At 35.2% G+C, this 12,273-nt stretch overlaps 1 protein-coding gene across 1 annotated transcript; it reads left to right on the top strand.

Annotated features, from left to right (window-relative positions):
- Positions 1–1,114: 1,114 nt before the first annotated feature.
- Positions 1,115–12,069, top strand: LOC128992076 (male-specific lethal 1 homolog). The gene is made up of 7 exons (XM_054415474.1): positions 1,115–1,636; positions 6,317–6,770; positions 7,454–7,575; positions 8,271–8,395; positions 8,767–8,964; positions 10,570–10,661; positions 11,777–12,069. The coding sequence occupies exons 1-6, from the start codon at positions 1,262–1,264 to the stop codon at positions 10,652–10,654; spliced, it is 1,359 nt and encodes a 452-aa protein (XP_054271449.1). The 5' UTR covers positions 1,115–1,261; the 3' UTR covers positions 10,655–10,661; positions 11,777–12,069.
- Positions 12,070–12,273: the final 204 nt, after the last annotated feature.

Genomic DNA, 12,273 nt, shown 5'->3' with positions numbered 1-12,273 from the left:
AGCTTCAAATACACAAACACTATCTGGTTTTATTGACAAAAAGTAAAGAACAAATCGTTCTTTTTTAGAAGGTGCCACGGAGTACACTACTTAAAAAGGCATTATTTGTAATTTCCAAAGAAAACTGGAGTTTGAGCCCCTATAGAGTCTGTCTCGTGGACAGAATATGAGTCGGTTGGCATGACAGGGACCACTTATGAAGTCAAACAGGTCAAAGCCCGCGGGTAATAATAAAAAAAAAAACATTAAAGACGCTTTAGATTTTACAATGCGTTGAGAGGTCTACGTGCAAAGTCAATATCTCCATAAAATACCTATACATTCGTATGGTTGCCATTTTAAAGTAAAGTATTAAATTATCAATATCATAAATCAATATATATATATATCAAAATCATATATATATGACCACTTTTCATATATAAACCACTTTTCAAAATGCTGAATGTTTTTACTGTTTTCAATCAGTTCACCTACAATTGCCTTCTGCACGTCAAAGGAAATTTGAACTCTCATGAAACAAGGGGTGACATGCACGACCATAATGTCCGAAGTGCCCATAAATTAAATACAGATCGCTACAGACTAACTATGACGAGAGACAGTTTCCCTGCCATAGCTGTCAGGATGTACAATGCTCTGCCTGGTAAAATAACAGAACTTGACACAAAAGCGTTCACAAATAAAATTAAACAATTTTTATTGGAGAACCCTTTCTACTCAACTACGGAGTTCTTCAAGTATGCTGGCGCGATGAACTATAGCTGTCCACCACCACCACACAGTTTTAAATGTATATATATATATATAAATTAGTTTTTATTTTTTTCTTTGACGCTATCCATCCAGCCTAGGCTGGTCATCGATGAAGAGGAGGTAATTCAGGTAATATATATACATCCAGCTTATATAGTATAGCTTCATTAAAACTTGTAGTGGCCGTTAGTCTGCTCAGAACACTTCATATGATGGCGATGAAGAAGACGAAGAGAGAAGAGAAGCAGAAGCGAAGCGAGAGAGAGAGACAGAGAGAGAGAGAGAGAGAGACAGGACGACAGGACGAGACGACGTAAATTCATAAAAATGTTAAAGCGCACGGCGCAAGGGCCAACGGTGTTACGGTAGTGTAAAGTAAAATGGTGTAATGGTTCCCTTCTTGAATGCATGTATAATTTTGGCTGAGAGTTGAATTGTTCAGTGACAAAAGTGCTATTATTCGATTTATCGATGTCTTAGGTGAAACAGGCGTGATCAGCATTTTATGGTTTGTAAATTGTTAGCCATGTCAAAGTCAACAGTGATTTTAAATGGTGAAAATACGAGTGAAGTGAAAGATTATACCACTGACGCGAACGTCAACATGGGCGCTGCTATCAACGATAATAATTCCTGTACCAAACATATAGAATCTTTAAATTCAAAAGACACTAAGTCAGGAGTTATACCATACCCTTGTGATTTTGACCATATTTACGCCAGTAACATGAGTGAAAATGAAAATTTTTCTGAGAAGAATTCTGAATTCGCTAATCTAAAGGAACTACTTTTGTTGCACCTGGACCTTATCCAACGACAATCTGAACAGCTACTTACCAAAGAAAAACTGATTTCTGCGTTAAAGCAAGAAAACGACACGGTAGGCTTACATTATTTAAAAAAATAGCTTTAAACATTGCGACAGTTGTTGGCTTTATAGTACCGGTAACCTAGGCCTAGTTAATCCCGTGAAATGTTTTTCTGGTAGGCCCTAGACCTAGCCTTGGTAATTTCTTCAAAGTTTGAATTTAGGCTAACTTGCTGTCACAAAAAAAGGGGGAGTTTCAAATTAGTTAATGTTTTATGCCAATTAATTAGCCAGCATATTGTACTAGGCCTATAGGGATGAGCATCAATTGTCAATGTTTTTCAAGTTAAGTTAGGCCTACATCGATGATAGGTTAGGTACCAATGTTTTTGGCCAAGTATCTTAGGCCTAACTTAAATATTTTGCCTATCGATGTTTTCCATTACTGGAGGGTATGGAAAGCAGACGAGAATTGAAAAGAAATTGAAAAACATCGATGTTTTGATCCCAAAAACATCGATGTTTTCGCCCCAATGTTATGGTAACTTAGCCTACATCGATGGTTGACGCCGGATGTTACCCTGTACCCAACCTAATCTATCTGTTTTAAGTAGGCCTACACTGGTCAATTTAAAATAGTCTTAAGTTAGGCTGCACTTTACTTGACGTCCTACACTCATTCTATTGGTTTTTTCGATTCGATATTTTCATTCGATTCTTTCATTCGATATATCGTTTTGTTACTTAGGTTAGGTTAACCTTACCTAACTAACCAAACGATATATCGAATGAAGCAATCGATATATCGATTGATATTTTCATTCGAATGAGTGTAGGACGTCAAGTAAAGTGCAGCCTTAAGTTAAGTTAAGGTATAGTTTCTTAACTGTGTTAACTTATGTAAATATCGATTGTAACTATCGATAACTTATTTTTAACTAGGCTAGGCCCAAGTTAGGCCTATAAGCTATGCTAGGCCTATCAATTAGGGCCTTTACAATTAAACTGTCATAACTTAAACGTCTGCACTTTACTTTACGTCTTACACTAGGCTAATTAGAATGAAACAACCGAATGAAGCAATAGATATTTTCATTCGTTTGTTTCATTCGAATGAGTGTGCACGTAAAGTAAAGTGCAGCCTCATACTTAACACGTTCGCTGCGGCACGTCAAATAGCGGGCGTATCCCCAGTGCGGCGCAGCCCTCAGCGTCGAGTAAACCCGATTGCTGCGTGTGATTGGCCTTTTCAATTTTGGTCTGACGAATAGCAAATAACGTGAGGGGATGTCCTGCTTTACAACGAGAGTCGATGTAGTTCGCTAAACACTCACAGATAGCAGCACTGCTTGGAACGTAGCCGGTCCCATTGGAATCGTATTGCCAAATGGAGGGAAAATGACGGGACAAAAAGAAGACTTTTGAGATTGCCAGACGGGGATTTTACGGGGAAATTTACTACCAACCTACACCACAACAAAATGAAAGTCACATACTACACGCTAACGTCGTATAGGTCCGCTTTCGGCCGACGCTAGAGCAAAAACGAAGATATACAAAAAGCATTACCGAGCGTTCCCGATGGGGTACGGACGCACCGTACGGGGGCCAAGCGCCGTACCCGATCGGGAACGGCCGCACTCTACGTGTTAAACAAACTTGCTGATAATGAAAAAATCAAATAGGTTTACTAGGCTAACTTAATCGAATCGATAATTAGTTTCAATTGATATTAGCATAAGTTAGCCCAGTTAGTTAAGAAACTGACCAGTGCAGGCCTAGAACAGATTGATCAGGTTGGGTAAGTACAGGGTAACATCGGCGTCAACCATCGATGTACTTACCAACATTGCACCAACTTACAGTGTTGCGAAAACCGATGGTTTTGGGACCAAAACACCAATGTTTTTAAATTTTTTTTAAGTCGTCTGTTTTTTGTACTCCCCAGTAATGGAAATATCGATATCTCAATAGGCCTACTTGGCCAAAAACATTTGTACCTAACCGGGTACACTTCCATAAAGTAAGTTATCTGTTGGCACAAACAACCGCATGAGTAATTTTGATTATTCGATTGTTTAATTCAATATATCGTTTGGTTCGTTAGGTTAACCTTACCTAACTAACCAAACGATATATTGATCAATATTTTCATTCGGTTGTTTGTGCCAACGGATATGGAAGTGTAGGCCTACCCACCTAACCTACCTTCGATGTATGGGTAACTTAACTTGAAAATAACCAAACATTGATAGGAAAAATCAACAGTCAATGCTCATCCCTAGTACAGTTCTATAGAGAACCTGTGGTATATTATCGGTTTTTCATCAATTTTGATTCGGTTTGATAGCCTAGGGGCCTATGTAAGTTAGGCCCTAAGGTAAGTTAAGTTATTAGGCCTACGGTACTTACTTATCGTTTCTAAACATAAACAAATGACGTTGTTGGCCCGAATCCTATACTAATAACATTGAACATATGTTTTGGCAGTTCCATTTAAGCAATGCTAAATAATGTTTATTTGCGGGCCAAAAACGTCATTTGTTGATGTTTATGATCCATACCGGTATTTTTCTAGTAGGTTTTACCTATGCTGATACTAAGTAGGCCTAGGCCTAGTTGAGTTTACCTTAAGATACAAAAGTAGGCTACAGTTAGGGGTCTCAATCCCGGTATCCCGGCTGATTTTTGATACCTAGAAATCCCGGGATTGGTGACTATTAATCCCGGGATTAACGGGATTGAAAGACCTATGTTTAAGATTATATTTATTTTTTGTGAATTTGGGGACTTTTACTTGTAACGGAAAATAAATAAAAATACGTCCAATAACACTTGAAACACATATACTCTTTATTTCTAGGAGGATAGGCCTAAGTAGGCCTAATGATCTATTTTGATTGGAAAATTAAATTATCATTAAACTTAATAGGCGAATGAATGTAAATAAGCCTATATGTTTCAGTTTTTGGACGATTTGGATTTACTTTCTGTAAATGTTAAATTACCTACATTATTTATTTAACTTAATTACAGTAGGCCTAGGCCTATAAGTTATTTTGAGTTCTACTTCTGACATTAAACATAAACAACGCAATTCGTGTAGGTTAAACCTAACTTACGAACTTAGGTTAGGATAGGTTAGTTTAGGTTAAGTTTGGTTAGGTTAGGTTAGTTTAGGTTAGCTTACTTACAATACTAACCTAACCTTACCTAACCTAACCTAAACCAACCAAACCTATTCTAACTTAAACTAACCTAACCTAAACTAACTTATCCTAACCTAACCTAACCTAAGTTCCTAAGTTATCAGTTTATTAGTTATTTTCGTTATTAGTTTATCAATAACATGAGTATTGTAAGTAAACTAACCTAACCTAACCAAACTTAACCTAACCTAACCTAACCTAAACTAACCTATCCTAACCTAACATAACCTAATCTAACATAACCAAATCTAAACCTAAGTTAGGTTATGTTAGGTTAGTTAACCTGTCCGGTGGTGTTTTACTTAAAAGTGATAATAAAAACTACATATTCTTGTTCAGCATGAAATTCCGCACAATTTGAGTACCCACAACATGGGTTTTGAGTAAAAAAAAATTCCCCGTTTTCCCGTTTTTCGGTGATATTTTACTTAATAGTGGTCCGATCGTAATAAAATTTACATATTCTTGTTCAGGAGGAAATTCCGCATAATTTGAGTACCCACACCATGGGTTTTGAACAAAAAATATTTTTCCCGTTTTTCCCATTATCCGGGAAAACGGCACGTTTCCGAAAAAACGACAATCATTTTTGAAATCAGCGTAAAATTTCGATCATTTTGAAAAAAAAAAATTTTTAATTTCGTGTGAGGTCCGGAGGTCGATATAATTACCAATATAACTATAAATACACCATTATAATTGTATTATTACTTAAGATCGCTTATATTTAGGGTATATAACTTTATCTTCGTATTCGGTTAAATTAGTGTGGTGATTACATTTCTTAATATCCTAAATTAAGTTTTTCATCACGCTACATTTAAGCAGATGGTGTATTGTTTTACAGTATCTTTATTGTTTTATTGCTGTCAGTCAAAATAACATTTTTATGCTAATACCTACTCGTGATTCTTCCCATTTTATCTTTTTATCTTAGCTATCTTTAATCAATCTATTAGTGTGACGTATAGGCTACGTGTGAGTGCGGTTGCTCGTGATTTTGAACTGTTGCACTAATAACGGTACTTTCCTGTTAAAGGGAACATTCATTATTATCGATTATTTTTTTCTCGATATATTGATATTTTTGTTTACCGATCCATTACATATTGACAACTGATATTGTTTGGGCTAAAATAGTCTATTGGATTAAGAAATGAAACTGTTCTAAGCTAACCTAACATAACAAACCAAACTTGCTGTACTATTTAAAAATTCCTTTTGATAACAGTAAAGGCAAGTTAAACATGGAATGTTACACAGCAAGTTTGGTTAGTTATGTTGGGTTATTTTTTTAGAACTGTTTCATTTCATTATTGTTTGTTGATACTGAACAATATTTATCGTAGTTGTCAGCTGATATGTTTCAATTTGTTAATATTGATATATCGAGAAAAAATAATCGATAATAATGAATGTTCCCTTTAACAGGAAAGTACCCTAATAACTTATTTAGGGGTGTTTTGTGAATAATTATCAGTTTGATTTGGTGGCATCTCATGTCATTGACCTTAAATAAATATGCCTACCTACTTTTTTTCAGTTAAAACAACGTTTGGAGCGGATGGATAGAAGAGTCACTCTTCAAAAGCACAAGGAACTATCAGAAGTGTTAACATCTTCCACTAACGGTAGTACCTCATTGCAAGAAATAGAAATGCCGGTGGGTCTGGACACTAGTGCACAAGTGAATATAGTGGAAACACCAACATGCACTACCCATGTGCAACCGAATGAGGAAGTGCTATTGCCAGTAACCAACAGTGTTCAGGAGACAAACAGTGTTGTGCGAAGACGGCGAAGGGACGATAAGATGAGTGCTAGCAGTAGTGTTTTAAGCACCAGTGGACTTAAAAGAAGAAATAGAAGTTTATCTTGGACTTCATCTGTAAATAGCACTGAAGTTATGCCTTCAGCCAAAGTGAATGGTGGGAAACTAGTAAAGCGGGAGAGGCACCACAGGAGAGAAAGGATGAGGAAGAAGCGTTCAAAAAAAGGTACTGTACCAAATAAATATATTTTTGATACAGTCGGATTGAGATTACATGTCTCTTTTATGGATTAGAAGCTGAGTGGTCATAAAGCTCGCTCCACATTTATAAAAAGTTGGTTTGGTACTGAGAGAGTTTTTTTTTTTTTTTTTTGTAATAGGTGGAGCTTGAAACTGGACCCAACCTTTCTTGATTCTAATTAATGGTTGTTGTAAACAAATTTGCTAATTTTAGTTGAATTCGTGGATTATAAGAGGCATAACATAAGTTACTTGAACTTGAACATTTTGGGTCCCTCCCAATTAATTATAGTTAAGCCCAATAGGCTATTTTCTGTTTTAAGTCAAATGTAACTTGGGCTTCTTTAATAGGCCTACTGATAAAATTCTATCCTCTAATAAATATAAAGGCTTAGAACAATTTCCGGTCGGATTGATAAGGTTAAGATTTTTCCTTCTATGTTTAAATGTTAAGTTAGTTAGGTAGGCCTACTCTTAAAATGAAAGCATAGGCCTACATTCGATATGACTATCAAAAGCAAGGTTAAGTAGTCATAAATTGATACCATCGGGGGAAAAAAACCAACAAAATAAAGATACTAGATTGAGCAACAAAGTTGAATGGACTTAGCCTATATTATAGGCTAAACACTGTTTATTCGTAGTTGCTTATTACGGACGTTTTTTCAGACTCCACTGACAAGAAAGATGACAATATTTTGACAACAGAAACACCCTACTACACTCCAGTTGGTGACGCTAACAATATATGGAACCTGGACGAAGTACCTGTCAGTGGATGTGTTCTTGAGGTTAGTTTGTATGGTAAAGTGTGTTATTGAGATATGCTATTCATCAATGTGACAGCAAAATAGCATAGGCTAGACAAATTTCAATTGCAAGTAATGATATCGGTTGTTGCTTTGATTATGGGAAATTACCATAGATGTTCTATGATCACGAGAAACTATCACAGAATTGCCGCGTTTCTGTAAATCTACCATTTCTGCGATTGCAAGTAATGATCTCAGACGTTGCTGTGATCACGGGTGTTCAATGATTACAGAAAATCATCAGTTTTTCCGTGGTAGAGAGAGGTGATCACGGATGTCTGGCATTGCAAGAAATTAACACGGGTATTGCTGTGATAGCGGAAAATCATCACGGACGGTGCCCTAATTGGAGGAAATCATTACACATTTTTCTGCGATTTGAAGATATGATCACCGATGTGGATGCTATCGCGGAAAATTATCATGGAATTCACCGTGATTCTGTGTAATGCTTGTTGATGTTGTTATTTGTAATGCATTGTCATTCTAGCGTTAAAGCTAGGACGTCTTCTCGCTAGGGTCGCAGCCACCGTCCAGTACAAGTTGCAGCCGAGCTTTTACCTTCACACATGGTGGCTGCCACCAAGTGGTGTTATCACTCAAAAAGTGCTCTGTTTTGTGTGGTAATAACTTAAACTCGCCTGAATTTAATGTGAATGTGATTTTGTTTGCAGGTTCCTAGTTGGAGAGTTAAAGTTTTTACCAGCTGTTACACTATGGAAGGGACTGAAAATCTCTCAGATGATGTTTTTGACAGGAGACATTCCAGATTAGAAATTGATGAAAGGCGGAGAAAAAGGTAATTGCAAGTGGTTGCTTTCATTAGAACGGTGGTTTGTGATTGTTTTAGTTGTATGAAAATAAAAATAATGTTATATAAATGTGTGAATGTTCTTAGGTGATAGGTTGCTTAGTAAATATTCTTAAAAATCAAAACTTGGTGTTCAAATAATGTTCAGGAAAGCAATTAATTGAAATATAGTTTAGTTTATATAAGAATAATGGTCATGAAACACATATATGTATAAAATGTATTTATTGTATTACTCAAAAACTTGCAAAACAAAAGTGTACACAGTTAACATGCACAGAGTGCTATATCAAGGTGTAAATTTACTTTTTTTGTTAATTATTTTTTGAAGAGTGAATAACGAGAATGTTTTATTGCAGATGGGACGTGCAGCGGATCCGTGAGCAAAGGCAGTTGGAGAAGCTTCGCCAACGAAGCATGAAGCGGAGAGACGGAGACAGTGATACAGAGGAGGTGGAGTCTCTCTGGCCCTTTCCGGACCAAGCGCAGTACCTTCACGTCTCAGACACTTTGCCTGTAGCCGCCTTTGGATGCCCAATCACCAAGTTTAATCCTATGTAAGTCTCCCATCATGATTACATTTATAAAAAAAGTAGACTCTATTACCATTTTGTGTCGTCATCGCTTCAGCCATTTTCTAGACACTTGACCTCAGTCTCGCTTGAACTAAAGTGCAGACATGTCCGTTGTGATTTCTTACCCTCTATTTCTACTAGTAAGGGCCTATTGTTTTTCCCAGATTATTTTATTCTTGTTTTGAGTTGTGGTTTAGCTTTGGTATTCTACAGGTGTGGCTGGGTTTATGTACTAATCTGATTTGACAATAGGAAGTTCATATAATTTGAACTTAACTGTGACTCCATTGAATCAAATACTGGATAAGGTGCGACTTTTCCAACTTTTGGTTCTAAAGTAAATTTTTAAAGATTTTCTTTGCCTAGGTATTACACTATTTCTTCTTCAATAAACGTTCCATACCTTAAGTGTCATCACCATATAAAGGAATGTTTTTAACCCATTGGGGAAGGAATTAATCCGCTACCTGCAGCACCCTCTGGCGGCAATTAATTTTACCGAATTTGTACACTTTTACTCTAACTGCTATAGAAAGAAAACCTTAGGTAATAAATTAATAATTCTTTCACCATTTTGTTCACAGTAAAATTGTCTACAGAAAAGTGTTAATTGGATAGTCAAAGTTGTAAACTAAAAAAATATATATATATAAAGATTATAAAAATAAAAATTTTAAAAACAATATTTTGAAAGTAAACTTGATATACAAATACCAAAATTAATCCAGACACCAAATAACACTACTATTATAAAGGTCGATCGATTCCCTACGTAGAAAAATCAAAAGTTGTGTACTTTTATAAGTAACAACATTTTTTAAAATTGTTTGTTTACCTTACCGCAGCTGATTTTTGGTGATATGTGGTTTCCATGGCAACACAAAATTGTTTGTTATTCGCTAAAATAAATGAGTAAATACGCAAATCAAGAAGCAAGATATTTATAAACATTATAATAGTAAGAAGAAACAAAAAGGGCGAAAAATAATAATAACTAAATAAAAAATGGCGCTGCCTAGCGGTGACACGAGCGGCTCTCGTAAGTCGGCCTCTGGGCCTGCAGCGGCCGTACGAGTAACGCTCGTAAGTCGGCGCCAATGGGTTAATGCCACAGTATAGACCAACACAACATTTTAATCTTTGCCCAGTTAGGTTATTTTAACATTAGGACATTCCTTTTCTAATAGGAAGGAGTGTAGCAACTTGTATTTGTATTGATTGCACAAAATAAAAATCTTCAAATAGGCTACAGTCATTATGGCTGGCGAGAAACTTGCTTTACATTAGTTATTACTTGTCCTAAGGAGTGAATGTGAAATTGAAATACTATATCGGTATTTTACAGTATTGTAAAGGAACAGTATGGTATCAAATTGATAGGGGTAGTCAAGCTTAATGGCTTCTTTAATAAAATATCAACTGAGTTATATTCTCATTTTGTATTTTCACTAGGCCTATAATACTGATTGCAGCAAAAGGGATTGTCACCTTATTAGGCATGGTAATCAGTTTAGTTAAGTTCGTTTCCGGTGTTGGTAGCAACATCTCATTGTTGATCCAAAACTATATTTTTTTCTCTTTTTTCAGTGACTCGGAGTTCACGTTGCCGTGGGTAAATGGCAGAGATTTTGGCCGTAGCAGGTCATCTTATGTATCACGCAAGAAGAGATGAATATTAGGTAATGATCTATGCTAACTCAAATCACCTCAAATCTCAATTCCTAATGACTTTCCTATCATCAATTTATTTTGCTTGGATTTTTCTACGAGTTTTCTTGTAAGATAAAGCTTATTACAGGGTTTAGTCGCAGGAATATTTAAAGCAATAGGTTAAGTAGACAAGCCTAAAACATCCGTTGTTTTGATTTACAGTTAGTTGGTTTGAAGTATTTGTTAAACATTTCTGTCTTTCTACTTGATTGAGAGCAAGGGTTGTCTTATGTTGAAAGTGTGTGAGTTTACTGACTTATTATCAGCTCACTAATAATGTATACGTTTTCCTCTAATTTGACAATTGTTGAGAATATCAGAACATTATTGTGTGTAGAGTCTTTTTGCTATATAGTCCTAGATTGTGGGTTGTAAAGCGCTAAGTAAAATTTAAATCATAACATTTGGTTGCATAAAACCAATTTTTGTTACTATATTTCAAAGAAAAATAATTCAGGAAGAATTGGTGCTTGGACAAAAATATAAAGAAAGCATTGAGATTTCAAATATGTGTTTACCTGTAGGGACATTAATGTCGCCAATGAAAATCTTCCATTTAAATGATGACATTTTCAGCCCTCAGAGGACAAAATTTTAAAAATGGAGGTGATTGGATCGTTAATTGGTTCTAGAGGAACATCAAAATTGTGAACTATTGGAAACAATATGATTTGGACAGATCCTTTTTAAAAATTATCATACATGAAACATTAAAACGTTCATTGACTATAATGAGGAATAATTTATATGCCAAACTTCAAAATTAATCAGTCTTGTTGTTATAATCATTTAATAAATTTTTTAGTGTATATTTTTCTGTGTAACATTATTTTTTTTAAGGCAGGCGTGTTTATTTTTATAAATAAATTCTGGACTCTATTCAATATTCCAGCTTAGCAACCTCTTGGTCAGTCAAGTATAGAAAATAAATATTTTTTTCCTTTAGGTTCATAAATGATACACTGTAAATGGTGGTATCATCTTAATTTCTACCTGGTGTTAGTAGGGCTAAGAAATGGAATTCAAGTGTAACCGTTGGATTAGTTTAGAATAAATTGTGAATAATTTTTCTTTTATGTTTCAGGGTTTGTTGATGTTATGTACAAGATGAGGACTTTCACGTTAATATTACCTTTTTTCTATGAGAGCTGTATTTTTGTTGCGCCCACACTATAGACCAGACTCAGTAAAGTAGACATTCAATGGCTTGTTAGTGCATCTTGTTCATTTTCCTACTCCTCATCGGTATTAATTGTAAATACTAAATACTATAGTATCTTTGACCTTGTGAATTTGTACTGTTAACATAGTTGCAAATTATTTATATTTTTAACTGTTGTCATTTAATAATTCATTAAAGTAGGCTGAAAAAATACATTCTTGATTTGGTCTTCCTTCCCACTTTGTTTGATGGTTTCTGTATCTGCCTCGTTTATATTAAACTTAATATTAATTATAACGGCTAGTTATACATTTTATGAATTTTATTCTAAGAACAACGATTGAATGATGTTTGAAATATTAATATAATGAATCGTTCAAACTAATAGCAAACTTAAGAAAGCACATTGATAACCGATT

The sequence above is a fragment of the Macrosteles quadrilineatus genome, unplaced genomic scaffold (assembly GCF_028750875.1).
Source record: "Macrosteles quadrilineatus isolate MER2022 unplaced genomic scaffold, UCM_ALF_1.0 Scaffold_4__1_contigs__length_99947679, whole genome shotgun sequence".
Classification (NCBI taxonomy): domain Eukaryota; kingdom Metazoa; phylum Arthropoda; class Insecta; order Hemiptera; family Cicadellidae; genus Macrosteles; species Macrosteles quadrilineatus.
Note: the sequence above shows the minus strand (reverse complement) of the source record. Positions and strands in the feature narration are given on the sequence as shown.

What these genes read in the sequence shown, in the direction of transcription:
- LOC128992076 (XM_054415474.1), top strand. Translation starts at nt 1,262, where the DNA reads ATGGTTTGTAAATTGTTAGCCATGTCAAAGTCAACAGTGATTTTAAAT. An exon ending in TAAAGCAAGAAAACGACACG is followed by an intron (nt 1,637 to 6,316) that starts GTAGGCTTACAT and finishes ACTTTTTTTCAG; the next exon opens with TTAAAACAACGTTTGGAGCG. An exon ending in TCAGTGGATGTGTTCTTGAG is followed by an intron (nt 7,576 to 8,270) that starts GTTAGTTTGTAT and finishes TTTTGTTTGCAG; the next exon opens with GTTCCTAGTTGGAGAGTTAA.